The sequence below is a fragment of the Macaca thibetana genome, chromosome 9 (genome assembly GCF_024542745.1).
Source record: "Macaca thibetana thibetana isolate TM-01 chromosome 9, ASM2454274v1, whole genome shotgun sequence".
Taxonomy (NCBI): Eukaryota; Metazoa; Chordata; class Mammalia; order Primates; family Cercopithecidae; genus Macaca; species Macaca thibetana.
The window spans coordinates 110,752,309-110,780,183 of record NC_065586.1 but is presented as its reverse complement, the minus strand read 5'-3'; the positions used below and the strand labels follow the sequence as shown (position 1 = coordinate 110,780,183).

The window sequence follows — 27,875 nt, the reverse complement described above, 5'->3', positions numbered from 1 at the left end:
ACTATAGTATAGAATGTGTACATTTTCCTCTTCTAGCAGAGCATTAATAATGGCCAGAGTGTGTTTTGTCTTTCATATCTGCCTTTTCAAGTATTGGCTACTCACATTTCACAGTGACTTATAGAGAATTACCAAAGGTTATTTATAAGGCATTGGGTACCAAGTATATACAGAGCCTCATGTAAAGGAAACAGGGTGACAAAGGCAAGACTCGTGCACTCCAGCAGCTTAGCAGCTGGCAGGGGAAATAAGACAGTCTATAGGTAACCTTATTGCAAGGCAGGATTATAAATACCATGGGAGAGCTGCTGTCTGGGGACAAGATAGGAAGAAATTGATTCTAATCAGAGTGATTCTGGAAGCCTGTATGGAGGAGGTAATGTTTGAGCTGCATTTTTAAGCACAGGTAGATTTTCAGAAAGTTCCAATGAGAAGGAGGTTGAGGAATTTCAGGAAAAGCAAAAGAAGCATGGGCAGGATGAAGAGATGGGTTGAGGGCATAGAGAAGGTTTGGCCGCTGACAAAGACTGCGGCCTGGTGGATTGTGATGTGTGGGCAGCACCTTAGTGCTCTGATTCTGTGGAGGAGATTCATGGGAGTGTCTTGTGTAACATATGGAGTTGGAGTTCAGGGGGTACCTGTGACCCCACTCTGAGCTGATCTTCATCTGTGGCTGCTTTCTTGAAGGCATTCCAAGCCTGCCTCTCATTGCACTTTGGGAACGTTGCCTATGCAGAGTATTGTCAGAGAGTAATTTGAGACACTTGATGCCTGTTAAACTAATTATGCTTCAGTCCTCAGAGTGCCGTGGTGCTCTCAATCCTGAATGCTCAGCAGATTTTATGTAGTATCTGAATTATTAATAGAGAAGATATGGAAGAGGGTGTTTGGCCGCTTGTTCCATTTTGAGCAAGTCTTGGGCAAGTGGCATTACGGGAAGAGAAGCAGCTGCATGCAGAGGGATGGAGGAAGCAGGCCTTCCAGAGGAGACCTGCCCAGACCGGAGCCTGTGCCAGTATGCTCAGAAAATCACAGCCTGCTTTGGAGGGATGGGTAAGACCCCTTAAACATTGGGCTTTGCAGAGAAGATGCCCAGGGCTGACCATGCAGAAGGACTGAACTTTAGGACTTGCGGGGAGCAGGGAGCAGGGATAGCCGCTGCTGAGCAGGAGAACCTCAAATGGGCCAAGTCGTCGCTACCTGGAAGTCCAATTGCACCCCTTTTTCACAGCCTTCCCACTTAATCTGTTCTGTTTAGCAGCAAAGATCATCCTGACTTGTGAGCAACTGCAGGTGTTTTTAGAAGGCATGCCAAAGTCTTTTTGTTTGTTCATTTTGATTAAAAAGCAACAACAAAAATGAAAAGTAACCCCGTTGGCACTGATGAGGCCACAGGCTAACTGCAGACCATTTCCTTAGCAAACTAAATTCCGTAAATATTCGCATTGTAAGGTGGCAATTTGCTCTCTGACAAAATTTTATTCTTTAGTGAGAAGCAAGTAGATCCTAGCAGATGATTTAAGCAGGGAGGGGACACTTGTCTGCAAAAAAGACTTAAATCACTATGTAGAATAAAGTCCATGTTCATTTGTGGAGAACCACTGTGACTGATGAAGAAAGACCAGTAATTGAGGCATCTGTTCCCCGAGCACTGTGTAGCCCCAAAACGCCTGGCTTTGGGCTGGGGCTCATCACATCGGGTGTTTATTGAGCTCCTACAGCATGCAAAGGTTGGGTGTCCTCAGTGCCCCTTGGTGAATTTTCCCACTGATGGTTCATTTTCATATTTTATCATAGAATAGCTTGCTGCTTCTAGAAAGATTAGGAATTTCCTATCTGATAAGATACACAGGCCAGCAAAATCTTGGGCAGAAGTTCAACATTTGTAATTATCATTAGCTTTGTAATGTGGTGCATTGTGATATCATATCATAGAACCATAGAAACGGTCACAGAACCCACTGCACTCCTTTGTGATTGCTGTGACTGTAGTTTCATGTGGGCTGTGGCAGAAGGAAGCGATGAAAGACCTGAATCCACTGGTGCTTCTTTAGGGTCTTCCCCAACTGTACTTTCCTGGGTGAAAAGGTTGCTGTCAGGCAGATACCACTGCAAGTCTATTTTTAAGGCTGGAGGCTTGGCCTCTGCTAGGTATTTAACTGGAGCCATGTGGAGGAGGGTAAGTGAAAAGCTCTGAGCATTTGGGGAGTGGAACTTAGTTCACAGGTGTCTGCAGTCACTGCTGCCAGCATCTGAACTCTCATCCCTCTCCACTGCCTGAGAATGGAGTCAGCCTCCTCACATTTATATGTAGTTCGATTGTCTTTAAAAGCAAGCAGCCATTTGTTATTCTCTTTAGCCATCTTTATGATCCATATGTAGTTTACTTTGCATCCTGACCTAAAATTAACAAAATGTATCAAAATTTTTACGTATAATTCCGTTATTGAATAAGAATTTATTTTCTTTTCCCTTTTGCAGTCTCTTAGAAGACAGTTACATCTTGAACTAAATATATGGATCTGTAAACTTGTAAAAAAAAAAAAAATTTTGGAGTGTCCTGTGTATGCTCTGCAGATACGATGGCTAAGCATTGAGGTAGAGTTAATGCAGTGGAAATAGTTTTTATGGGCAATGCTTGACGAGTTTAGGGACCAAGAAAGCAGAACAGCTTTGTTATGGAATAGTTACCTTTTTTCCAGGTCAGGAAGATGCTGAGTTTGAAGGATATAATCTCCTTTCTGTCCAAAGTCTATGTTCGTGCGTTGTTACTGTGTTCCAGAGCCTGCCTTCAAAGTGGCTGCATCACGTGTCTCTGTATAAACGCATCTGTATTTCACAAAAAGACCATGTAAATACATATAAGCAAGTAGCTGCTCAGGTTCTCGGTTTCAAAGAGCAGAGCTCTAGGAAACCCAGCAAGAAAGAATTAACAGTGAAAGGCAGGGGTTTCCACACTACAATGTTTATTAGAAAACACTCTAGAAGAACCTGGTAGGGCTGAGGTGGCCCTCAGGGATCTCCATCTTAAACAAATTGGCCCAGAAATCACATTTTGGGAAATATGTTTTTTTGTTTTTTTGACGGATGAATGCCACTCTTTTTTCCAGTTGTGTATCTTTTCTTTCTTTCTTTTTTAATTTCAATAGTTTTGGAGGGAACAGGTGATGTTTGGTTACAAGGGTAAGTTCTTTAGTGGTGATTTCTGAGATTTTGGTGCACCCATCACCCGAGCAGTGTATACTGCACCTAATGTGTGGTCTTTTATCCCTTACTCTCATTTTGAGAAACATTGATAGAACATCTTACATTGTATATCCGAAGGTTCTTCAAAATAGGCAAGCAGGGAAAAGAACACGTACAGATTGTTTTACCTGCTTTGTAAACTGTTTTTAGAGGAAGACTTTGGAGGTTGGTGTCAGGCTTAATTCCCAGAATTTTGGAGCAGAAATTTTGAGGTGTGACTTCGGTAGTGGTAGAAGTCCCATGTTCCCACTTTCCCCAAGTCCACGCAGTCTGAGTGCCCCTAGACAGTGTCTGTTTCTTCCATTCCCACCGTGCTTCCCATTGGCGTAGAATAATTCCAGCCAATTGGAATTCTCATGTTTTTGAATTGTGTTGCCAATAGATGAGGAACTAGTAACAAAAGAAGCAAGAATTTCCTTTCTCTGCATCATCTGCCTGGGGCCTTTGTGGAAGGACCTATTGGATAGGAAGAGTCATAGCGTGGAATTCAGAAGACTTGGCTCCACCCTAGGCTTTCTGCATTGTCCTGAGAAAGTCTCATCTTCTCTGAGACTTACCTTCCTCATCTTAAAGGCTGGTGTAGATCAGTGCTTCCTGAGTGCTGGCACTAGTCTGGGAGAACGTTTAGAAATGTAAATGACGAGTTAATGGGTGCACCACACCAACATGGCACATGTATACCTATGTAACAAACCTGCACATTGTGCAATGTACCCTAGAACTTAAAGTATTAAAAAAAGTAAGTTCTTGACCCCTACATGCAAGAATCCCATATATTATTTTGTATTTTTTCAAAAGTTCTACAAATTTTTTTTTTTTTTTTTTTTTTTTTTTTTTTGAGACAGAGTCTTACCCAGTCACCTACGAGTACAGTGGCATAATCGTAGCTCACTGTAACCTCAAACTCCTGGGCTCAACCAATCATGCTGCCTCAGCCTCCCGAGTAGCTGGGACTATAGATGCATGACACCACACTTGGCTAATCTTTTAATTTTTTTTTTTTTTTTTTTCTGTAGAGACAGAGTCTTGCTATGTTGCCAGGGCTGGTCTCGAAGTGGCCTCACGCCTCACGCAATCCTCCCACTTCAGCCTCCCAAAGTGCTAGGATTACAGGCGTGAGCAACCATACCGGCAGATGGTTCTTATGCGCAGCAGTATTTGGGAACTACTGGACTAGATTACCTTTGATGGCCTTGTCAGCTCTATAGTTCTATTCTAGGGTTTTAATAAAAAGAAATTTATATTAGAACATAATAGCCCAATGACAGGAGAAGGAGTGTGAGTTTATTCATTTTGGCTTGTGACTTTTGTATGGTTGTAGACGGTCACATATGGTCACATATTGTACTGCATCTTACTGTGTGGATGTTAAAGAGTAAATGATAATTACTGGGGGTTGTCCTTTTTATAGCAATACATTAATTCCGTGAAGATCCTTCTAGCTTGTAATTTTGTGAAAAGCTGAAGCTACCTACATGTTAATTCTGTCTCCATCATATGATTCTGCCATCAAAGAAAACCCATGAAACAACTTTAAGACAGTAAACACTGGCTTAATGGAATGAGGCAGAAGGATTTTCCTGGTACTGAGGGGAGGGGTTCCCTTCTAGAAAATGGAAAGGAAATGATTGTTTGCTACGGCTGAGAGCTGGATTTGTCACAAGTTAAAGCTGAGGATCTTTAATCGAGCCTCCCCCACCTCCACCTGTGAGATCTGAAATACTGGAGAACTTGGAATTATTACCCTGGGATTTTTCTGATAGTCATTTTTAGATTATACAAAATATGTGTATATATCCCTAGCCGTATTCTCAGTACTCTTACCAGATGATACTGAATATTCTAGGAGTATTTGCAGGAGAATTCTTGTAGATATTACAGCTATATTCTTTCTCTTGTTCTGGATATTAGTCTGATGTTCAAATACGCATTCATGTCTGAGACTGAGTTCCTTTTAGTGGCTGTTTTTATACCTAATCATCTGACTGAGAATATGGCACCCTAAGCTCTTAAGGGTAATCACTTAAATACATCTGCCTTAATCTTCTTTGCTGGGCAGTGAGAAAAGGAGACAGTAAGGAGCCAGGGGAACAGAGAGAGTTGTGGGCCAGCACCGCTCCTTGGGCCCCCGCTGCCCATTTCTCATTTCTTGGAAATCCATGCCAAGATGCCTGCCTTCCTTGGTCTAAAGTGTCTGGGGAAATTGTGCAGCTCTGAGAAAAGCAAAGTCACCTCATCTGAGAGAACCAGTGCCAGGGGCTCAAACAGAAAGAGACTGATTGTTGAGGACCTGAGGGTCTCTGGGACCTCCTTCCCCGCTCACAGGCGTGCCACTGTCACCCATTTGCTGTATCTCTGTCCCGAGGACTACTGCCCACATGGGCGTGTATGTAACAGCGTTGATCCTTTTGGTAAGTAAAATAACCCTCTCTGGACGTGGTTTTGTGTTTTGTGATTGGCGTAATTAAGAGAGTGCTATCCAGATCATTCTTCCGTAATGTGTTCTTCAAAGGAAACACTATCCTTAATATATAATTAATGGGGGTGAGGGTGGGAGAAATGGAGAATGTAACATAAGTACAGCTATGGAGCTAAATTCCGAGGATATTTTTGTTCAGGATTTTATGATCTTCAGTAACAAATGTATCTCTTTCCAAACTTGGTAGGAATAACTGTCAGTAATAGGAAGTATGATGGAAAAGAAAGATCTCTATCTGTAGATGCTGTTATTTCATATGACAAAGGATGAACGGAAAGAAAATATTCAAGGCGGGAGATGGAGGCTAGCACAAGATGACCTAAGTAAAATTGAGGTCCAAATTGTGTCACTGTGTAGGGAGGGCTCGTCTTGTGAAATGTTCTAAAAAATATAAAATAAAATAAAAAGAAAGCATTGTAATATTGAGAGAACTTGTTGAGGCTTCTTTTCAGTGAAGCTCATTAAAACGTGTCACTCATCCCTCTGCCTGGAAAAGAGGTGGAGAAGACCCACTCTCAGGATAGAGTTATTGCACTTGGGAGTTTTCAGACTTTGAAGTTATCATGGTGCCTTTATTAATGAAGATGATACCTACCCAACTGCTCACGCCTTGTCAAAGTCAGCACTAGAAGTAGTACAGGAAGCAGAAGGTGATTAACCATGGTCCCTATGAATGTATGAAGTTAAGTCAAATGAGCCAGGAAGCATAACATCTTCCTCATCATTCTTGGACAGCCAGAGTTGAACTGGATTCAGTTTAGCCAAAGTAAGGGAGTTAAGATGTTCTGTTTTGTTGCAATCAGCTTTCAATAGCTTTATTGAGCTATAATTCATAGGCTGTAAAATTCATCCATTTAAAGTATACAGTTCAGTGGGTTTTAGTATGTTACTGATGTGTTACATACATATTTTCACTGCCTCAAAAAGAAACCCCGTACCCTTTAGCTATTGCCTCCCCACCCCAACCTCTTCACCCCCATCTCTCAGCCTTAAGAAATCAAAATCTACTTCTGCCTCTTAGATTTCCCTATTCTGGATATTTCATGTGAATGGAATTTATAACACGTGGTCTTTCGTTTATGGCTGCTTTCACTTAGCATGTTTTCAGGGTTCACCCATGTTGTAGCACATGTCAGTACTTTATTCCTTGTTATGGCCAAATACTATTTCACTGTATGGATATTCCACAATTTGTTTCTCCTTACACTAGCTGATGGACATTTGGGATGTTTCCAACTTTTGACTCTTATGAATCATGCCCCTATGCATATTCATATACGAGGTTTTTTTTTTTCTCTTTTTTCATGTCAGATGGGTAATGTGCCAATGTCATAACAAGGTTCAAGGGTGGCACACCTCACACACATGCATGAACACATCAAAAGAATCATTATATACAGGTTTTTATGTGGACATATGATATGTTCAGGGCTCTTGGGTATACACCTAGGAGTGGAATTTCTGGGTCATGTAGTAAGTCTATGTCTAACCTTCTGCAGGACTTCTAGATTATTTTACAAAGCGGTTACTCCATTTTACATCCCCACCAGCAGCATATGAAGGTCCCAGTTTCTCCACATCCTTGCTAATACTTGCTATTATCTGCCTTTTTTTTTTGAGACGGAGTTTTGCTTTGTTGCCCAGGCTGGAGTGCAATGGCCCGATCTCGGCTCACTGCCACCTCTGCCTCCCCAGTTCAAATGATTCTCCTGCCTCAGCCTCCCAGGTAGTTTGGATTACAGGCACATGCCACCACACCTGGCTAATTTTGTAATTTTAGCAGAGGTGGGGTTTCACCATGTTGGCCAGGCTGGTCTGGAACTCCTGACCTCAGGTGACCTGCCTACCTCCACCTCCCAAAGTGCTGGGATTATAGGCGTGAGCCACCACGCCTGGCCTTATCTGACTTTTTTGTTCTAGCCATCCTAGTGGGTGTGAAGCGGTGTCTCACTGGGACTCTACAGAGCTTCGGCTGGGACAGAGAAGGCTGACAAGCAGGTCAGTGCTCAGGCAGGACAGGATACTGACAGCTGCTGATGGTGACAGCTCCTTGTCTCTTACTCTTAACAAGCTTCTCGTCATGATTCCAGGCACATCCCTTTTTAGGGTAGCAGGGAGTGGGGATGGAGAAGCCACGTCTTCTTCCCAGTCCCCTTACAAGCTCTGCTCAGACTTTGTTCAGAACCAACTGACTATGCCTATTGCAGCAAAGGACACCTCCCTCAAAAATCAGATCCACATACTAGTGGATACCTAGAATCCCTTTATTGAGGAAAAAACGTTTTATTCCACAAATAGGAATAAAAATGAAACATATAGATTTCTGCCAGAGCTAACACTTTATTCTGAATGACTTCGGTGCTTCTGTGGAATGTTTCTACTCAAAGAGACTCAGATCAGATATTTTTGGAGCGAGCCGCTGTTGCTCTTGAAAGAGAGATAAGATCTGTTGGGAGGAGAAGGCAGGAAGGCAAGGGGAAGCCAGGTAAGCTGTAGTTTAATGAAAGCGTGCTGGATAATGACTTATCAGCAGATTCCCTCACGAGGGAACAAGAGAATTAACAATATCAGAGAGTTCTGGATACAGGAAAGGTAATCATCATTGGGATATCCATATCTTAGTGGAGGCAGATAAGGAAATCTGGGAGATTAGTTAAGTCTTGTGACTTGGAGGTTGGACATTCCAGAATTTGACTCCCAGCTCTTCTACTCACTAAATGTGTTACTTTGGGAAGTTAGGAATTCCAAGTGCGTTTCTCTGTCCCTAAGGTAGGCAGGGAATGCATACCTTATATGATCACTTTGAGCATGCCTATCCCTAGAGTAGATGGGGCCCTGGGCAAATATTTTTTGTAGGGCTCCTGTCTATATAAACAACTTGAGTCACCCAAAGGCAGTGTGTCAACAGCTCAGTCTGTTTCAATCATGGGAAAGAAATGCCACACCAGCCTGAGGAAGTGATTGCTTGCTCGGCTTGTCTCCTAGAATGGAGCCAGCTCCAGGGCCCCAAGAAACCCCATTGGCATGACTCCTGGGGTTCCTTGGGGCATCTGGCCAACCCTTTGCCCAGTATGGGAGAGATGCAGAGGATCACTAGAGAGATCTGTGAAGAGAAGGCTCAGATTCCCCATCCGGACAGCACTGCTGGCCCCAGCGATCCCAGGTACCAGAGCACACTTAGACGTTTTTGAGGAAGGAATGGAGTTAGGGCAGGGGCCCTATTTGCCTGTGTCTGAGGGCAGTATTGATTATGAGGACTCAATGAGAACCTGGCTGGGCATGGTGGTGTGGGCCTATAGTACCAGCTACTTGAGAGGCTGAGGCAGGAGGATCACTTGGGCCTAGGAGTTCAAGACCAGCCTGGGCAACATTGCAAGACCCTATCTCAATTTTAAAAATCGTAAATACAGATAAAAATAAATTTAAAGAATGAGAACGTGCATATCAAAGTGTTTGGTGTAGTGGTGCACAGAAGCATACGGTAAATGCTAATTTCAGTAATAATAATAGAGTTGCAATATAGTCAGCATTAGTCATTTTTGACAATCTCTATGGAGGTTGAATTAAAAAAATAAAATAAGAAAAATTGTTTATTATTGATAAAAATAATTTCTATTGTTTGCCTTCCATGCTGTGAAACAATAGAGGCCCACAACTATAGATGCTGCACAGGACGTGGGGTTCCCAGGAAGCCACTGTGTGCTCAGAGCATCCTGTTTAGGACAGGTGCTTGGAGGAAGTGCGCCCTCCTGCAGCCATGCGTGTTCCTGTGCTACGAAGCCCCAGAGTGTTCAGGAGCAGCTCCTGGCAGGGTGCTCAGGAATATTTGGCAAAGGCCCCCTGCAGCTGTCAGAAAGATCTCAAGATGCTGCAGCTTCCTGTTGTTGTCTGGTGCTCAATCCCTGCTTTGAGTTGTGCTGGACTCCATGATTTTCCAAGTGTCCCCATGCGTATCTGTCCTTTGTTATGCTCAAAACAACCCTTGGATGTTGCGAGGGAAGAAATTGTTTTCCCCACTTAACAACAGCAATGAATTAGCAAGAAGATGGGAAAAGTGGGCAAAACAAATATATCAGTGAACATACACAATAGCTTCCGCAAAAATATATCAGTGAACATATATCAGGGAAATAGATCAGTAAACATACAAAACAGCCTCTGCAGCTTCTGACTGTAGATGTAGTACTATTCTAGAAGAACAGCTGTCATTCACTGGGGGCCTACTATATCTCAAACATTGTAGTAAGTATCTTTTTTTGTTTGGTTTTGTTTTTGAGACAGGGTCTCCCTCTGTCTCTCAGGCTGGAGTGCAGTGGTGCGAACAGGGCTCACTGCAGCCTTCACCTCTTGAGCTCAAGTGATCCTCTTGCCTCAGCCTCCCATGTAGCTGGAACTACAGGCACGTGCTACCATGCCTAGCTAATTCTTTGATTTTTCTGTAGAGACAGGGTCTCACTTTGTTGCCCAGGCTGGTTTCAAACTCCTGACCTCCAACAGTCCTCCTGCTTTGGCTTCCCAAAGTGTTGAGATTACAGGCGCAAGCCACCACACCTCGCGTGGGCCATGTGTTTTATGATTTTTCCATGTTTGATATTCTCAATAACTCAACAAAGCAGGAATTACTTTTATTTCATTTTACAGAGAAGGAAACTGGGGTGCATGCAGTTAAGAGACCTGCCAAAGGTCACATAAGTACTAGATTTGGGTCTGCCTGACACCCAGGTTCATGGTCTCCACCACGATGTCACTCTGCCTCAGCCTGAGGAGCATAAGAGTGGTCATTCATGAGGTGTGCTGAACACTGGCACACCTAAAGTTTGTAAATAATATTGTTCATTAAGTACTTCAGCAGCTCAAATTTGAAGACTCCCATAAAGTAAATTGCTGTTGCCAGGAAAATTAGCAAAGGTTTCCTTCCTCTAGCTCATAAATACAAGCTGTCTGCATGGAATGTTCCCTTACTCTACTGTGGGAAATTAGAGTGAAGTTTTTGAACCTGTGTTTCTTTCTGTCCCTTGGAGCTTTTGAGTCTCGTACAAATGAAATAACATATTTAGGGCAATTACCTTCTTGACAAACAAACAAGAGACTGGCACTATTATCAAAAGCCCCAAGGATATCTGGAGAGGATTCAGTGATTATATTGTCAGCTGAGTCCAAATTCCAAAGCAGAATGTTCTGGACTGGAGAGCTGGGACCAAAGTAGACTTGGCAGTCCCCTCCCTGAAAAAGCAGTTCATATCCCAGAAGAGAGAAAGGTGGTTCACGTCGGATTCAGGCACCTGCTGGGACCTTTCTGTTAGGTGCAGCATACGAGGGGTTGTCTTCACTCGAAGTGGTCTTCCAAGACCCAGATACTCAGATTATCAGGTAAGTGAGAGAACCTCTTGGGTACATTATTGTTTCTTAAAGCAATACCAACCTGTTTTCAAACTAAGCAGAACATATAGCACTACAATATTTTTCTTTTAGTGTGCCCTTCTTACCCCATTCAGTAATCCACAACCCCAGACCTGTATGTCAGAGGGCTAGGGGAAGCGTCTTGGGTATAGCAGGCCAAAGGCCGCAAATGGCTTTGTTTTCAAAAAGACAGCATATTCTTCAAGATGCTGTGGAACTTTTCTATAGCATCTTCCCGGTGACATTGAGAGGCTGTGTTGGGGAAAAGGTGTTAATTCCCTGCAAACCCTGGAACTCAGGTGTGAAGGCCCTGTCTTAAATTTGAGAGAAGTGTTTGAGCTAGCCATGGAAAATGTATCCTGGGAAAGTTGGTAAGAACCAGCATGTGGTTCCTGCCCTCAGACCCGCTCTCCCGACTGATGGCTTTGACTAGGCTGCTTTGAGAGGCAAAGTAGTAACAGGCGTCTGCTGCTGGCAAGGAGATATACTGCGTTGTGGCCTCCTGTTCCTCCAGGATGCTGGATCCCCACGGCCACATCCAGTTTGTTGATGGAATATGGTTCCCCGCAAACAGCAGTCTTACTTTAACTTTTATTCTCCTGAGGATGGAGATGATAGGTGGTGGCCAGTTACTTCTACATCTTGCAAGGGCATGAATGGAGAGGGATTTGAGGTTTCAGCTATTTTTTTTTTTTTGAGACGGAGTCTGGCTCTGTCGCCCAGGCTGGAGTGCAGTGGCCGGATCTCAGCTCACTGCAAGCTCCGCCTCCCGGGTTCACGCCATTCTCCTGCCTCAGCCTCCCGAGTAGCTGGGACTACAGGCGCCCGCCACCTCGCCCGGCTAATTTTTTGTATCTTTTTAGTAGAGACGGGGTTTCACCGTGTTAGCCAGGATGGTCTCGATCTCCTGACCTCGTGATCCGCCCGTCTCGGCCTCCCAAAGTGCTGGGATTACAGGCTTGAGCCACTGCGCCCGGCCGAGGTTTCAGCTATTTGGGAAAGCATTAAATAGTTTGCATTTTTAAAAATTTATTTATAGTTACAAATAACCCCTGTTCACTTCCCTAGGCTTCTCATCCCATTAGTTTAATCGTATTTCCCAGAATCATATGTTTCAAGCTCTTGATGGTTAAACCTTTCTATCACGTCCCACTCTTAACCCCCAAACACCCGCATCAGTCTTCTTTGTTACAGATATTTGAAGGACCCTTTCACGTTGGGCCTCTCTTTGTATGTGCAATTCTGCTGCCTGGCACGGCCTCCCCGGTTCCTCTGAGGCCCAGCAGGATGAAGGTGAAGCTCTTCCTCCTCTGGGGAGGCCTGATCTTACCTCTTGCCTCGTCCTCCTCTGTGTTTTCATAGCATCCTCTGCAAATCTTTGTTCAAGTTGCCTGTTTATAAGCTTCTCCCTTTTCATACACTGAGGTCCTCTCTGAGGGCAAGGGGAGAGCTGTGCTCTTATTTTTATTCCATTATAGTACCTGGCATGTAAAAAAAACAGCTGCGAGTGATGAGTAAATGAATGAGTGAATGTTCGCCGAAATCAAATCACTATGTTGGAAGAATACAGTTCAGCATTAAATTGTCCCCCTGCCTTCAAGTAGCTGAGGCCAGGAGAAGCTGCAAAGCAAAGTGGCTGCAAATTCAGGGCTGTGGGGTCAGACCTTGCTGCCAAGTTTAAAGTCCAGCTCTGCTCTTTGCAGTTCTGTGACCCAGGTAAGTTACTTAATATATCCAAGCCTTAGTTTTCTTGTATATAAAATGTGGATAATGCTACCGCCATTGCAGCAGTATTATGAGCCCTAAGAGAAACTACATATTTAAACAATTCTGGCATTTAGTTGGAGCTCAATAAATTCTTCCCCCTCTTCTCACCCAAATGTGTGAGAAGTTGAATAATTGTCTAGATAATGAATACAATTAGTTTTCAAAGGAAAGAAATATCACTAAAGGGAAAGAGAAAGTAGGATTTTGCAATTTGAGCTGGAAAATAGATATGATTTACCCAAAATACGAGTAAAAGGAAAATAGCCCAATGACCTGAGAGTGGAAAGAAAAAGGTAGAAGTAAGACATTTTTCACTTAGTTCCACTCGCTGAATCTACTTAGTCCAGCTTTTTTTTTTCTTTTTTTTTTTTTGATGGTTGCTTTTTGTTTTGTTTCTTTTATTTTTAGTCCTAGGAATATGGGCAAGTAACTATTTTCACATGAAATGTTCCCATATAAATTACTTCCTTGAGTAACTAAATATGCTGCAATGCCCCATTTGTTTTAATTAAATGTACTTAAAAACTAATCTTATTTAAAGTCAGAGGGTAAAGCAGTCTATTTAAGTTTATTGTTTGGCATTGTTTTAATCCAGGCTTTAAACAAATTTGAATCTTACTAAGAGTGGCTTACTTTCAAAGAAATCCCTGATTTCCCATCCTTTGATCCTAATGATTCTGGGGCATGACCCAGTGCTAATGATTATGGATGGACTCCTGTTAACTTGGCAAATTAGTCATGGACCCGTGACGGCCACGGGTACAAGACAATGCTGCTAACAGAAAGGGAATATGGATCGTGTGGCGGCTGGGCACAGCGGCTCATGCCTGTAATCCCAGCACTTTGGGAGGCCAAGATGGGTGAATCATGAGGTCAGGAGTTCGAGACCAGCCTGGCCAGCATAGTGAAACTCCATCTCTACTAAAAATGCAAAAATTAGCCGGGCATGGTGGTGGGCGCCTGTAGTCCCAGCTACTCAGGAGGCTGAGGCTGGAGAATTGCTTGAATCTGGGAGGCAGAGGTTGCAGTGAGCCGAGATAGCACTACTGCACTCCAGTCTGGATAACAGAGTGAGACTGTGAAAGGGATATGGATTATGTGTTACTCACTGGGGTGGACAGGTGGCCAGCACAGGCTTGATTTGTCTCTGGGCTACCAGACGAAGGCTGCTAGTAGGAAGGTAATATAAGGTGAATAGGTAGTAAGCAGATGGGTGATTCTGTCCCTGAGATGGAAGATGAAGGCTGCCAACAGGAAGGCAGCATAGTCTGTGTGCTGTTTGTTAGGGTGTGTAGAGATAGTCATCAGGAAGATTCCTTTCTCAACCTCAGAAAGCAGCACACCCAGAATGCACTAGAGGAACCCTTTGCAGAATCAGCACTTAAGTATGTCAGGATTTTAGATAGACTATGATATGATATGCACGAGGATTCTAGATACTTCTCAAAGGTAGAAATCTTTGATATCAACACCTTATTTATTTAATATTTATTTGACAGAGTCTTGCTCTCTCACCCAGGCTGGAGCACACTGGCGTGATCTTGGCTCACTGCAGCCTCTGCCCCCCGGGTTCCAGCGATTCTCTGTGCCTCAGCCTCCTAGGTAGCTAAGATTACAGGCGCACACCACCACGCCTGGCTAATATTTTTGTATTTCTAGTAGAGATGGGGTTTCACCATGTTGGCCAAAGCTGGTCTTGAACTCCTGACCTCAAATGACCTGCCCGCCTCAGCCTCCCAAAGCACTGGGATTATAGGCGTGAGCCAATGCGCCCGGCCAACACCTTATTTTTATAGGAAGTAAGAGACTGAGGTCCAGAGAAGTAAATGATTTTCCTAAGGTCTATGGTATAATGAGAGGGTAGTGTTGGATTAAGACCCTAGCCCTCTTCTCTCCCTGTTTAATATTACATGAGAAGACCAAAGGATGATGATGATGATGATTATTATTATTATTTTTAGTTTACTTGGAGACTCAGCTCAGGTGGGACTGTGCTGTGGAGTCTCTCCAGACCTGTCCTTTTTAGGGCTCTGCTGTGTACCACACAAAAGCCCATCCAAGCACCTCTATGCTTGGCTATTTATAAATCTGTTTGTTTGCATGTCTCTCTCTACCGGGTAGTAAGTGCCTTGGTGGCAGGACGGTGGTTTTCATGGTTTCTTCAGACTATAACACAGTGCTTGGTAAATAAAGGTACTTCATACATTTTAAAATTGAGATGTAATGTAGTACGCCATAAAATTCCTCACTGTAACATGTACAGTCCTGTGGATTTTAGTAGAACCACAACGTTGTGCAACCATCCCACTCTCTAATTCCAGAGCATTTTTATCAGCCCAGAAAGAAACCCTATGCCCATTAGAAAACATCCCTGATTACTCACATTCCTCAGCTGCTGGCAGCTACTTAGCTCCTTTAGGTGTTTGTGGATTTGCCTATTCCAGACATTTCTTCTGATTTGAATCATGTAACCTGTGGTTTTTGTGTCTGGCTTCATTTACTTAGTATAATGTTTTCAAGGCTCATCAAGGAGGTGGCATTGATAAATGCCGTATTCCTTCTTATGGCGGAATAGTATCCCATTGTAGGGATATATCACATTTTCTTTATCTTTTCATCAACTGATGGTCATTTGTGTTTTTCCTGCTTTCTGGCTATTATGAATAATGCTGCTATGAACACTTGTGTATGAGTTTTTGTGTGAACATGTTTTCAGTCCCCTTGGTTGTATACCTAGGAGTGGAAATCCTGGATCATATGGTGATTCTCTGTTTAACTTTTTGAGAAACTGTCAAACTGTTTTCTCAGTGGCTGTACTATTTTGCATTCCCACCACTTAATACAATTTCAAATTAAATTAAAGCTATTCCCTCAAAGTGAAATCACCAGTTTTCCTGTATGTACAAAAATCCTATATGTACATTCATGTCTATTTACATCCTATATCTTAATCTTCAAAACTGCTTATATCTTTACAATTTAAAGGTCTGCAAATATTACATAAAGAAAGGTAGGGCCTTTACTTTGAGAAATCATTTAGCTGGCTTTTAAATTCACTTCCTGTAAGTGCCTTACTGTGGTCCCCCAAGTTTTGTTTGTTTACTGTTTAGAAGTCTTTCCTCGTCCAAGTTCTGTGGCCATAGATAGCAACCAAAATTAATCAGAGGACATCGGACACATTGTGACTCACAGTGCCCAGAAAAATCTAGCTCACAAAAGTTTGCCTGCAGCCCAAGTGGAGAGGGAGAATTCTCATGACATAGAGTAGGATCTCCTGGGATAAAGATGAGCTGGGGAAGAAAAGTCAAATAACTAGGGCCACGGCCAGCACTCAGCCAGCTCCCTTTCTGTCCATCGCGACCCGGATCATTTTGTAAGGTCATTTTTGACATCACTAGAATATTCTGGGGTGTTTAATATTTGCTGTCTTTGTGGGACAATTCCCAGTTCTGTTTCACATCAGTCTTTTCCCAGAAGTGCTCTCATGTGATTCTAGTGGGTAGCTGGATATGTTCTGTTATCCTTTCCTTGGGCACTTGTCCCTAAAGGGCACAGACTCTATCTTCACTTGGTAGCCAGTGGCACTATAGGGGTAGTGGCTACTTAATAACAGCGTAGGCCGGGCGTGGTGGCTCACGCCTGTAATGTCAGCACTTTGGGAGGCCAAGGTGGGCAGATCACCTGAGGTCGGGAGTTTGAGACCAGTCTGGCCAACATGGTGAAAAGTGTTTCAAATATACAAAATACAAAATACAAATACAAAAATGAGCTGGACATGGTGGTACACACCTCTAATCCCAACTACTTGGGAGGCTGAGGCATGAGAATTGCTTGAACCCAGGAGGCAGAGGTTGCAGTGAGCCAAGATCGTGCCACTGCACTCCAACCTGGGTGAGAGAGTGAGACCCTGTCTCAAAAATAAATAAATATAAATTAATTAATTAATTTAAAAAACTGTCTAATCATTGAGGTCACTAATTGGTCCAGTATTATCCATGATGGGAATACTAAGTGAAGTTAATGATTTAGTAATACTTCAGCTGAACTTGATTTAACATAGATCGTGGTTCACTTGGTGTATTTTAAGAGTTTAAAGAAGATGCGAACAAGATCCAACACATTTCTTGGTTAACTTCTGTATCTACATACGAAGAGTGATCCAGTTCATTTTCTATATGTGGCAGCAGCTGGTAGAAAGCTGTTGAGCCCAGCCAACCATCTGTAACTCTTCCTGTAGTTGCGAAGACAGCATTAGACTTGAAGCTTTCCTTATCTCTCTTGCTGAGCAGCAAGCATTCCTTCCTTTGAACCTTCATACTTTTTGGTCAGTATCTCTGATTCCAATCCTTCTGCCTTGTTTTAGAGTTATTTAGGTCCTTGTGCTATTTGCTCTACTTAGATGTAAGGTTGCTGAGGGCTTAGTTTAGGTATCTTTGATCTCTATACCACTTTTGGCCCCTTGAAGGTGATGCCTTTGCACATTGCAGATGCTCAGTAAATATTGTTAGCCTCGTTAATGGGTCAGCATTCATTTGTTTCTCTTCATTTCTTCCTTTGATTTTTGCCCACCTAGTTCTCAACTGTGGATGCTATGGCTGAATGCTCATCTTGTGGCTTAGTTGCTTTTTTTTCTGCGTGCAAATTTAATAACCAGTGAAGCGTACTGGGAAATGCTCAGGGCTCTTAGTATATGTTATTAGTATATGTTGTATAGTATATGTTATTATAGTATATGTTATATAGTATATGTTATTCAGGAAGGGGAAATATTGTGTAATCCATATCCAAAACCAAGAAGAATTTAAGTTCTAAATATTTTCCTTCCCGTCCACCCTCTAATCTCCTCCAAATCCCAACAAATTCAATACATATGCAGAGTGTTTTCCATCTTGCTAGGGATAGTGAGAGAAAGGAAGGGAAGAGACCTACCTTCTGTATCTCTTTTGAACACACAGCCAACTTGGCATATGGCATATGGTACTAGCACCATCTTTGGTTGAATTGTAGCAATATACAGCTGTTTAAAATTGTAAAGAGAGCCCATGTAATATATGTGTAAATATTGCAAAATGACTCATTTTTATAGAGCTTGGTAAATGTCATAGGTCACATCCTTCTGCCTAAAACATAAACACAGGCCTAAAAGACATTTTGGGGGCATATTTATTTATGAGGCAGTTGGTAGTTCTGACCTCTGCTACCAGAGTTAATCTAAGTTGTCTTCTTTAATGTTTTAAAGGAAGAAGTGCTTTGGCATAGTATGTGTGCATACAAGTTCCGTTGTGTTTGTATGATAAGATGATCCAGTTAATAATTGTGAGACGGAGTCTCGCTGTGTCGCCCAGGCTGGAGTTGGCGCGATCTCGGCATGCAGCTCCGCCTCCCGGGTTCACGCCATGTGCATAGTAGCACTAGTTCCGTTGTGTTTTTTTTTGTATTTTTATAGAGACGGGGTTTCAGTTGATCCATCTCCTGACCTTGAAAAGTATTATTGATTTTGATTTTCTTGAGAAAAAAATATATTCTGTCTGATGAACATGCTTGGTCTTTTCAGAATATTGTTCTATTTAGAATCTGTCTCTGGTTGTCTTTAGATCAAAGTGATCAGTGACTTAAGACAACATTTTTTTTAGCATAAAAATATGGATCTTAGATTCTCGTTTGTTTACAACTCCCCGCCCAAAAAGAGACTCTGTGAGGAAAATTTAAAGGTAAGTAATTTATTTGGAAGGTGATTCTAGGAATCACTGTTAGAGGAGTGAGGCTAATAAAAGGTGCAATATCAAGCCAGTTACCAGTATGGGCAGCAATTCCCAATCCATCGGGACCTCTAAGAGGTAGTGTGGGATATGCTGCAGAGATATCCCAGCCAAGGGATGAGGAAGCTGGGGTGTTTACCACCTCCCCATCACCATTGTTTGACAGCTGCTTTCAGGTACATTAACTCACGCATTTTGATGCTTCTAGTAATCACATCTGACTTGCAGAGGCGAGTGCCAAGGAGGGATGTGTAGGGCACTGACAGATTCCATTGCAAATGGTCCAACTGAGGTATTATTTTGGTAAAAATTCCCTCTCCATTCTAATGAAGGATCTTTTGTTTCTGAAGAACAGCAATCCACTTATACTTTTCAATAACCCAATCAAAATATGTAGAGAGAGTGGGGATAGGAACCCAGGAAATGCTGGACAGCCAGGCCTCAGAAAGTACAGAATTCCAGGCTGCTCCAGGACCAGCAGTTTAGTTTGGGGGAATGTCCCATTCCTTTCCTGCCCATCTGGCTTCCTCTGACACTCTGTCCCTTGAGACTTTGGTCTATACATGGTTCTGTGATGCCTGCACCTGGCCTGGCCTAACTTTATCTTTTAATGTGGATATCCACCACTGACTGGGACTTTTATATGTATCTCTAACTTCAGATTTTTAGGAGTGAAAACCTAATTGGCCCAGTCATCTTTTTCAAAGCCAGATAAAAAGCTGTTGGCCAGCTGATGTATGGGCCTCTCTCTGATCCAGTGTCCACTAACAATCTAGTCATCCACAGGCAAGGGGAGGAGTCATATGGCTCAGTGCCCACTCACAAGATGGGTAGAGCAGGGACAGATGAGCAACGAATGCGACAAAGTCCCCCAAGAAAGATCATTACACCTAGGCAATGATTCCATATGGAATGGAAATCTTGTCCTGAGAATTCCATGGCATTTTCATGAATACACAGCTTAAATAACTGGAAATATGAAATAAAACCCCATTTGGTTATCCTTAGAACCAATTTTTTTTTTTTTTTTTTTTTTTTTTTTTTTTTTTTTTTTTTTTTTTTTTTTTTTTTTTTGAGACAGAGTCTTGCTCTGTCACTCAGGCTGTAGTGCAGTGGCACGATCTCGGCTTACAGCAAGCTCCGCCTCCCGGGTTCACCACATTCTCCTGCCTCAGCCTCCCAAGTAGCTGGGAATACAGGTGCCCGCCACCATGCCCAGCTAATTTTTTTGTATTTTTGGTAGAGACGGGGTTTCACTGTGTTAGCTAGGATGGTCTTGATCTCCTGACCTCGTGATCTGCCCGCCTCGGCCTCCTAAAGTGCTGGGATATTTTAGGGTCTAATCTAATAAGTACCAAGTTGAAAACCAAACTATTAGCCCTCTAATTTGATCAAGAAAGAAGGGTAAGGATACAAACAAACCCTCTCACACATTATTAAGATGGCTATACATCAGTCTGAGTCTTGGTCTGAATACTGATTTTAAACCTGAGAGAATTATTTTTGAGGGGGCTATGTACTCGTATACAAATATTTCCATTAATCACTAACATTTGGGTAGCGACTGGACTCTCAATTTGTTACATATCAGACTGGCAATAACTATGAGCTTAAAAAAAGCAGGCACAAGTTTTCTAAATTCTCAAATAAAAATTCCTCAGTTTTAGAAATGTTTAGGTATTCAAGTTCGATCATGTTAAATCGTAATAAATTATGATTTATTTTAATATAACGGCCAATGTTCTTTTTTTAGCAGTTTGACCTGAATTGAGCCACTGTGCCTGGCCAGAACCAAGGTATTTAAAAAAAATTATTTGTTCATCAGTCTGTCTGAAAGAAACGTGCTGTAGAAATCTTAAATGTTAATGAATTAGAAACAATTTTGGTTCTTGCACTAAGAATCTGGATATAGGCTAGAGTCAGTGGCTCATGCCTGTAATCCCAGCACTTTGGGAGGCTGAGGCAAGAGGATTGCTTGAGCCCAGAAGTTTAAACCTACCTGGGCAATGTAGTGAGACCCCATCTCTACAAAAAAAATTAAAAATTAGCTGGATGTAATGATGCATGTCTGTGGTCCCAGCTACTCAGGAGGCTGGAGTGGGAGGATCACTTGAGCCCAGGAGTTTCAGGTTGCAATGAGCCATGATCTTGCCATTGGACTCCAGCCTGTGTGACAGAGTGAGACACTGTCTCAGAAAAAAAAAAGAATCTGGATATAATCAGTAAAAAGTTAAAGATACGTCATCTCCCTTTTCTTAAAAGATCCTGAAGATAAGTTTGCCTTATGATATGCTTTGCCTTACCAAGTCCAAGAAACAGGAACTGGGATATAAGCACAGTGATGAGATTTTACATAGTCTCCGAGCAAAGATGAAGTGATTGGGTGATGTGATCTGAGGTTGCTTCTGTGAGATGCTTAGATGAAGAATCTTGTACAGTCTGGCACCAGTCATTACCTCCCTAGTGTGTACACGAGGACAGTAGCACTGTCATAGTTGTCTCCTACTCACCTCCAATTTTTGTTAGTTGTAATGTTGTTTTCACATTTTCCTTTCCTCAAAACATTTCCATATTCCTTTCTAACCATAATCAGGTAATTGTGGCGTCAGTTTCCTAATTGAATTCACTGCTCACTGCTAGCACTTTTACTAGCGCTTGCATTGCTGAGCTTATTTTAACTCATCTCTTAATTGGCTGGATGTTGTTTTCCATCAGTTTTCCCAAGAAGGGTTCACGGTGTCGTGCTTCCCAAACACCTTTCTGTTTGTGGTGGTTTGCCCATTGCCCTTATCTCTGAATGACGTTTTGGCAGGTGTAAGTTTCTTGGTTCTTTTGTCAGGTTCTTGGACATTTTGGCAGGTGTAAGGTTCTTTCTTTCCCTCAAGACATCCAGATATTGCTTCATCATCTTCTAAGTATCAGTGTTGCTGTTGAGAAGTCTGAGGCTAGCCTGAGTTTTTCTCTTTTTGTGAGCAATAGGGTTTTTCTGCCTGGACATATGGAGAATGATATCTTGGAGTCCTAAGGCTTAGCCTAGGACTTGGAGTCAGCATTCTGTATCAAATTTTCTCAAAATATGTTATATCTATACTCTTTAAATCTGTGAATTCAGCTGTCTCTTCATTTCAGGGGTATTCTTGTGTATTTAATCTTTGAATACATCTGCTTCTTAGGTTCTCTACTTCTAAGACATACATTTAAAAAAATCTTTCTTCATCTTGCACTTCTATTGTTTTCTCTCATTGTTTGAGGCTCTTTTTTCTGCATTCATTGAAATCATTTCAAAATTTTCTCTGTACTAGGAATTAGATATTTTATCAGCATTTTTTTGTTCTTTGATATTTCCATTCTTACTATTGATATTCTTTGTCCTTGGTTTTTATGTCTTAATTTCTCTAACCTTTTTCATCTAATCTTGTTGTGTCATCATCTCATCCTTGAGCTCTTTTTTATTTCATGCACTAATTCAGCATTCTGCATCTGTGCTCACTCTCCTTAACTCTAGTTTCCACAGAGCAGCCGAGGATCCCGTGGAGTTGACGATCAGATCATGCTGCTTTCTCTGTTCAAATCCCACAGTGGCACTGGGTGCAGTGGGCTCGTATCTGTAATCCCACCACTTTTGGAAGCCAAGACTGGAGGATCACTTGAGGCCAGGAGTTCGAGACCAGCCTGTGCAATAGCAAGACCCTGTCACTACAAAAAAAAAAAAATTAAAAATTAAAAATCAGCCGGGTATGGTGATGCACACCTGTAGTCCCAGCTACTTGGGAGGCTGAGGTGGGAAGGCCACTTGAGCCTTGGAGGTTGAGGCTGCAGTGAACTATGATCATACCACCGCACTCTGGCCTGGGTGACCGAGTGAGACCATGTCTCAAAACAAAACAAAACAGAACAGCTTAGGGGAAAAGCCAAGGCCCTTTACAATGACCTGCAGGCCCTAACTCCTCCACATCACTAACTTCATGCCTCTTGCTGTCTGCCTCCTGATCTCACCAGCCTCCCCACTGCCTTGAACATACCAGGTGGGCTCCCGTCTCAGGACGTTTGCACTTATTGCTCACTCTGTGCGGAGTGGTTTTTCCTCAGAATCTACATGGCTTATTCTCTTCCCTTCTTCAGGTACTTACTCACATAGCACTTCCTCAAAGAGACCTTCCTCTACTACTCTACTTAAAACCACAGCTTCTCCCCGCAACATTCTCCGTCCCCGGCCTTGCCTTTTCTCCATAGTACTTATCGCTTTCTAATATATAATCATACATATTTATATATATGTACATATTACTCATGTATTTTATTATGTCAACTTCAACCTTCCCAACTAGGATATAGCTCCTTCATGGCAAGGATTTTTGTCTGGTTTCTTCACTGTGATATCCCAACACCTAGAACAGTTCCTGACACTTAGTAAACACTTGATAAATATGTGTTGCATGAATGAATAGGCTGAAGGTAACAATCGTGTCTTCCTGGGAAGAGTTCCTAACATCAAAGTCCACCCTTTTTTTTTTTTTTAATGTTTGCCTTCACAGTGACTTTCTCATTTGGCAGCAGAGGTCATATAACAAAATATCGGGGGAGGGAGAGGATCTAAATTCTTTAAGGTGTTACAGGTTAAATCCCCCAGCTTCGATATTATTAGAAGGCTCCTTATACCTTCAAATGGTTTTGAAAACTTGAATTTTACAGTTTTCAAGCTTATCTTATTTTATTGTGAATTGATGAGGCAGTGAGAAATGAAATAACAATAGTTGTTACCCTTAACTGCATTCCTTCTTAGTACTAGGTACTTTCTTTTGGGATAGAACACCTGTTATTCTCACCCAGCACAGGACACATAATTTTCAGGGCCCAGTGTGAAAGAAAAACGTGGGACCCCTTGTTTAAAGTGCAGGAGAAAGTGCCATTAGTGGTACTAAAATATAGCTTTTTTGTTTATTCCCCAGATTCTCTCAACTCAGTAGTTTTTATTTTCTATTTAATGTTGTCCTAAATAAAGTAAAATTAAATTTTTAAATTGTTATTGTGAATTTTACCTTTTATTGTGCAATGCCAATTTTAAGTGCAAATATAACAACATTTAACTCAACGGAATCACTGAAATTACACAATTTGTATTGCACAGGTCATAGATGCTATGTACTTTATTCTTTTTAGAACAGTAGAAATGCACAATGCACAAATCTGACTCAACTTGTTTGTTTGTTGTTTGCTTTGAGATGGTTTCTTGCTCTGTCTTTCAGGCTGGAGTGCAGTGGCGTGATCTTGGCTCACTGCAACCTCCGCCTCCTGGGTTCAAGCGATTCTCCTGCCCCAGCTTTCCAAGTAGCTGGGACTACAGATGCCCGCCAGCATGCCTGGCTAATTTTTGTATTATTGGTAGAGACGAGGTTTCACCATGTTGGCCAGGCTGGTCTCGAACTCCTGGCCTCAGATGATCCTCCCACCTCAGCCTCCCAAAGTGCTGGGATTATAGGTGTGAGCCACCATGCCCGGCCCTCAACTGTTTTTATTTCGCTTCTTGATACGTGCACATTTTACCAATGTTCTCTACCTTTGACTTATTGATGAATAAGGAAAGGCTAAAAGGAAGACAGCACTGGTTGCCCTGTCTTTCCCTTTCCTTCTGTGTCATGATTTTTGGTGTGAGTGGTTGGCTAATACAGGGAACTAACGTGGATAGGAAGGAATATATTAAGGTTCCTTGGTTGTTTGTGTTTCCTAGAACATCATTGCCTTCTCTGTGCATTCAAAGCAGGCATCCTGGTTTGAATGGAATGTGACTCAGTTGTGGATATAACACACCTTGTCCTCACTTTGAGTCTCCCTGAATTCCTACACATTGTGACTACACTGGAATCCTGTGCTCAGGGGGCGTTGCAAACACTGTGTGCATGGGCAGCAGGAACAGCAAACACACAAACTGCACGCATCTCATCTGTTCACATGTGTGCTCCGCTGTCCCATCAGACTTCACTTACACAACACAAGTTCAAAGACTAAATTATTACAAATGTCAGTATAGCAGCAGCAAAGCATTAAACCAAATAGAGACACCTTCTGAGCGCAGGACCCTATGCAATGCTGCAGGTCACATGCCGTGAAGCTGCCCCTGTCCTCACCACAGCCTTACAAGTGGAACGTCTCATACCATTCACAGCGGAGACTGCTGAAACCCAGAGAGAGAAAACAATGTGCCCAGGGTCACTCAGCGTGTGGTGGAGCTAGAATTGAAACCCAGCCTGTGTTTAATCAGGCTGCCTGTGTGGCCAGTGTGGCATGATAGAATAACCACGGGGTAGGCGGCAGGATCTGAGGGGTTTTGACCCATTTCTAAGTAATTGTGTAACCATGGACGAGTCTGCTTTAGGACCTTCTGCTTTTATCTTAATTAATGCCTATTTATGAATACAAGTTACAGATTGCCACAAACCACGGTATGGGTTGCATGGTCTCTTCTCCATACTAAGAACTAGAGAAACTTGCTGAGACGTGTTAGATGACAAAGCTGCCATTCCTGTGGTAGCAAATGCAGTAATGGTTGTGTGTGCTGCAGGTTTTACTTGGCTAGTTCCTCCGATGATGACTGACAAATCCAGGAGTATGAGAGACAGGTTATTTTCTGGGACTGTTCCAGGGCATAGTTAGGAGAATTTATTATAAGGCCAGATGAGGTAGGGGAACAAATGTAGGCTTTGTAAACCTTGCAAAAAGATTTTTAATTTTAACTTGCTGTCTACATAAACCACAGAAATGTCATTCCTTGAGAATGATTAGACAGGGTGGATGATTACACTGCACTTTTGAAGTCTTGCTGTGTGGGTCTGGGTACATCATCTTCTCCTGTGCAGCCAACAGTGGGTGCCACAGGCCACGGTTATGGTGCTATTCACCTGACAGGTCCTTCCATATGAAGTCCAAGAACCGATAAAGCATAAGGTATCTGGAAAAAGGATTGCTTTACACGGGCAAGGCAAAAGGCAGCATCACTTTTATCATGCCAGGCCTTTTAGAAATGCCTGTTGATGTACATTGAGTGCACCTGGCCTTCAGAAATGTGTGTGTGTGTGTGTGTGTGTGTGTGTGTGTGTGTGTGTGTGTATAGGCAGAGCATGGGATGAGAGGCTCTTTAACAACCTCTGCAGAAGGGAAGGCCCAGTAACACAGAGAGGACCCATGGCTTCAGCCTCTTACCAAACTCTTTTCTCACATATAAAGTATAATAATATGTACTTCATCCCGTTGTTATGAGGACAAGATGAGGTGATCATGTAGCGATTAGAATGGTGGCTGACACATACTGGGCTCTAATGGTGACCAAAGTAGCTGTGAGGGTAGGTTATAAAGGGGACTTTGTAAAATGACTGCCTGAGGAAGTTCCTCTTTGGCCTACTTTCTCTCCAAAGTAATTATTGGCTTGCATCTTGGCAAATACTTTGAAGCAATCACTAAATTGATTTTTATCTAAGAGACTGAATGTACTCTTATATTTGAGTTAGATTTTAAAGTCAGTCTATTTGATTACGAAAAGGAATATTTATTTATTCATCAAATATTGCATTCCTACTTTGTGCCTTTGTGTATTACTATGTGAATACAGTACAGATACAATAACATGTGACCCCTTCCCTCAGGGAGCCCACAATCTTTTGCAAAAATAGATATGTCCATCCTTCATTACAACATAGTCAACTTCAAAGCACTTGGTGGTGGTAAGTACCAGAAAGAGGGGACTGTTGTCAGGGAAGGCATTGCAATTCTACCTGATGGAAAGCAACCATTTTTATATCCTAATAACTGGATTTCTATCTAGAAAATATTACAGTAAAAGAGAAAGCTAGATGGTAGTAAACTGTTTTTAAAAAAGGCCTTTTCCCAAATAATTCAGAGAACTATTTTTGTAGTTGTGTACTCATGAGTCTGAAGTTAGGGTAAAATCTCTGAAACTCTTTACTATCCCAAGATCCTTATAATTCTAGTAATAGCTTTTGCTGCTCTTGTAGGAAAATGATTTATTTTTTGTTCACTCTGTCATTTATATCCTTACTGATTTGTTTATAGGGAGCTTTAAATATACTGTAGTATTTTTTGCGATTTTTCTTGAAGTGCAACCTATTGCTTGGGTCCAAACTCAGAAATGGCTTTTGAAAAAGACCGTGGGGAAGTTTGGATACAACCATAAAATAATTCTACTTTAAGAACTCAAGGAAAAGAACTTTGCTGGGCATTGATTCTATGAGATTCATATGGAAAAAAATCCTAAGAATTGTCCGTTGAGGACATGAGAGTGAGTAGGATCAAGAGGGATCAGACATTTAGGAATTTGTCCTAGACTGTAGGAAACTTTGGAATCACCACTTCTAATAAATTGTCATTAAGATTGCAGTTAATGTCCAGCTGATTGTTATTTTGGCTAACAGAGAGTATAAGGATTGTTTATCAGATGCGACGGCATGGTATATAGCTGTTTGTAAATCTCAGTCTATCCTAGTGCTTTGCAAGCCAACTTGTTAGCAAGGGGTCCTTAGTCACTGGGGAAGCTGGCTGCTGCTCAGACCTCCTTCCCAGAGAATCTGAGTTATCAGTCAGACCTGTGGTGGGGGCCAGGTGTCTGCATTTGAAGCACCCCTTGCATTTCTATCCCTGGTGATCTGCAAAGCACCACACTCTTTTTTTTTTTTTTAAAGAGACAAAGTCTTACTCTGTCACCCCGGCTGGAGTGCAGTGGTGCGATCTCAGCTCACTGCAACCTCTGCCTCCTGGGTTCAAGCGATTCTCCTGCCTCAGCCTCCCAAGCATTTGAGATTACAGGTGCACGCCACCACATCTGGCTAGTTTTTGTATTTTTAGAAGAGATGGGGTTTCACTGTGTTGGCCAGGCTGGTCTCAAACTCCCGACCTCAAGTGACCCACCCGCCTCGACCTCCCAAAGTGCTGGGGTTACAGGTATGCACCACCACGCTGAGCTGTGCAAACCACACTCTTATCAGCCTAGTGTGGATGAAACCCTCCTTGCCTTTAGAGAGCTTACAACCTAGTTGTAGACTTGAAGCCATTACAATAGAAGGGATAAGCCAATCCCGAACGGCTTGTATTTGTTAAAATACTGTGTGTGAGACATGTATGGCTATCTTTTTATTCTGTTGACCTGGGAAATGTTTAAATAAATGAATAGACACTTCCTATGCATCTATTCCATGTCAAGTTGTGTACTAAACACC

At 42.3% G+C, this 27,875-nt stretch overlaps 1 protein-coding gene and 1 pseudogene across 22 annotated transcripts in view; one reads left to right on the top strand and one right to left on the bottom strand.

Annotated features, from left to right (window-relative positions):
• The window catches only part of ABLIM1 (actin binding LIM protein 1), a 342,305-nt gene that overhangs the window by 108,662 nt on the left and 205,768 nt on the right, over positions 1-27,875 (top strand). For 2 of the 22 annotated variants that reach the window (XM_050804261.1, XM_050804260.1), the window contains exon 1: positions 2,192-5,657. The exons of 19 other annotated variants lie outside the window; for them this stretch is intronic. In XM_050804261.1, coding sequence (XP_050660218.1) covers positions 5,414-5,657 — 244 coding nt within the window. In that variant the 5' untranslated portion in view covers positions 2,192-5,413. Of the gene's footprint in view, positions 1-2,191; positions 11,096-27,875 lie in introns of those variants that run through there. One more of the 22 variants, XM_050804253.1, reaches the window with a different exon arrangement.
• Positions 7,031-7,128, bottom strand: LOC126963510 (uncharacterized; annotated as a pseudogene).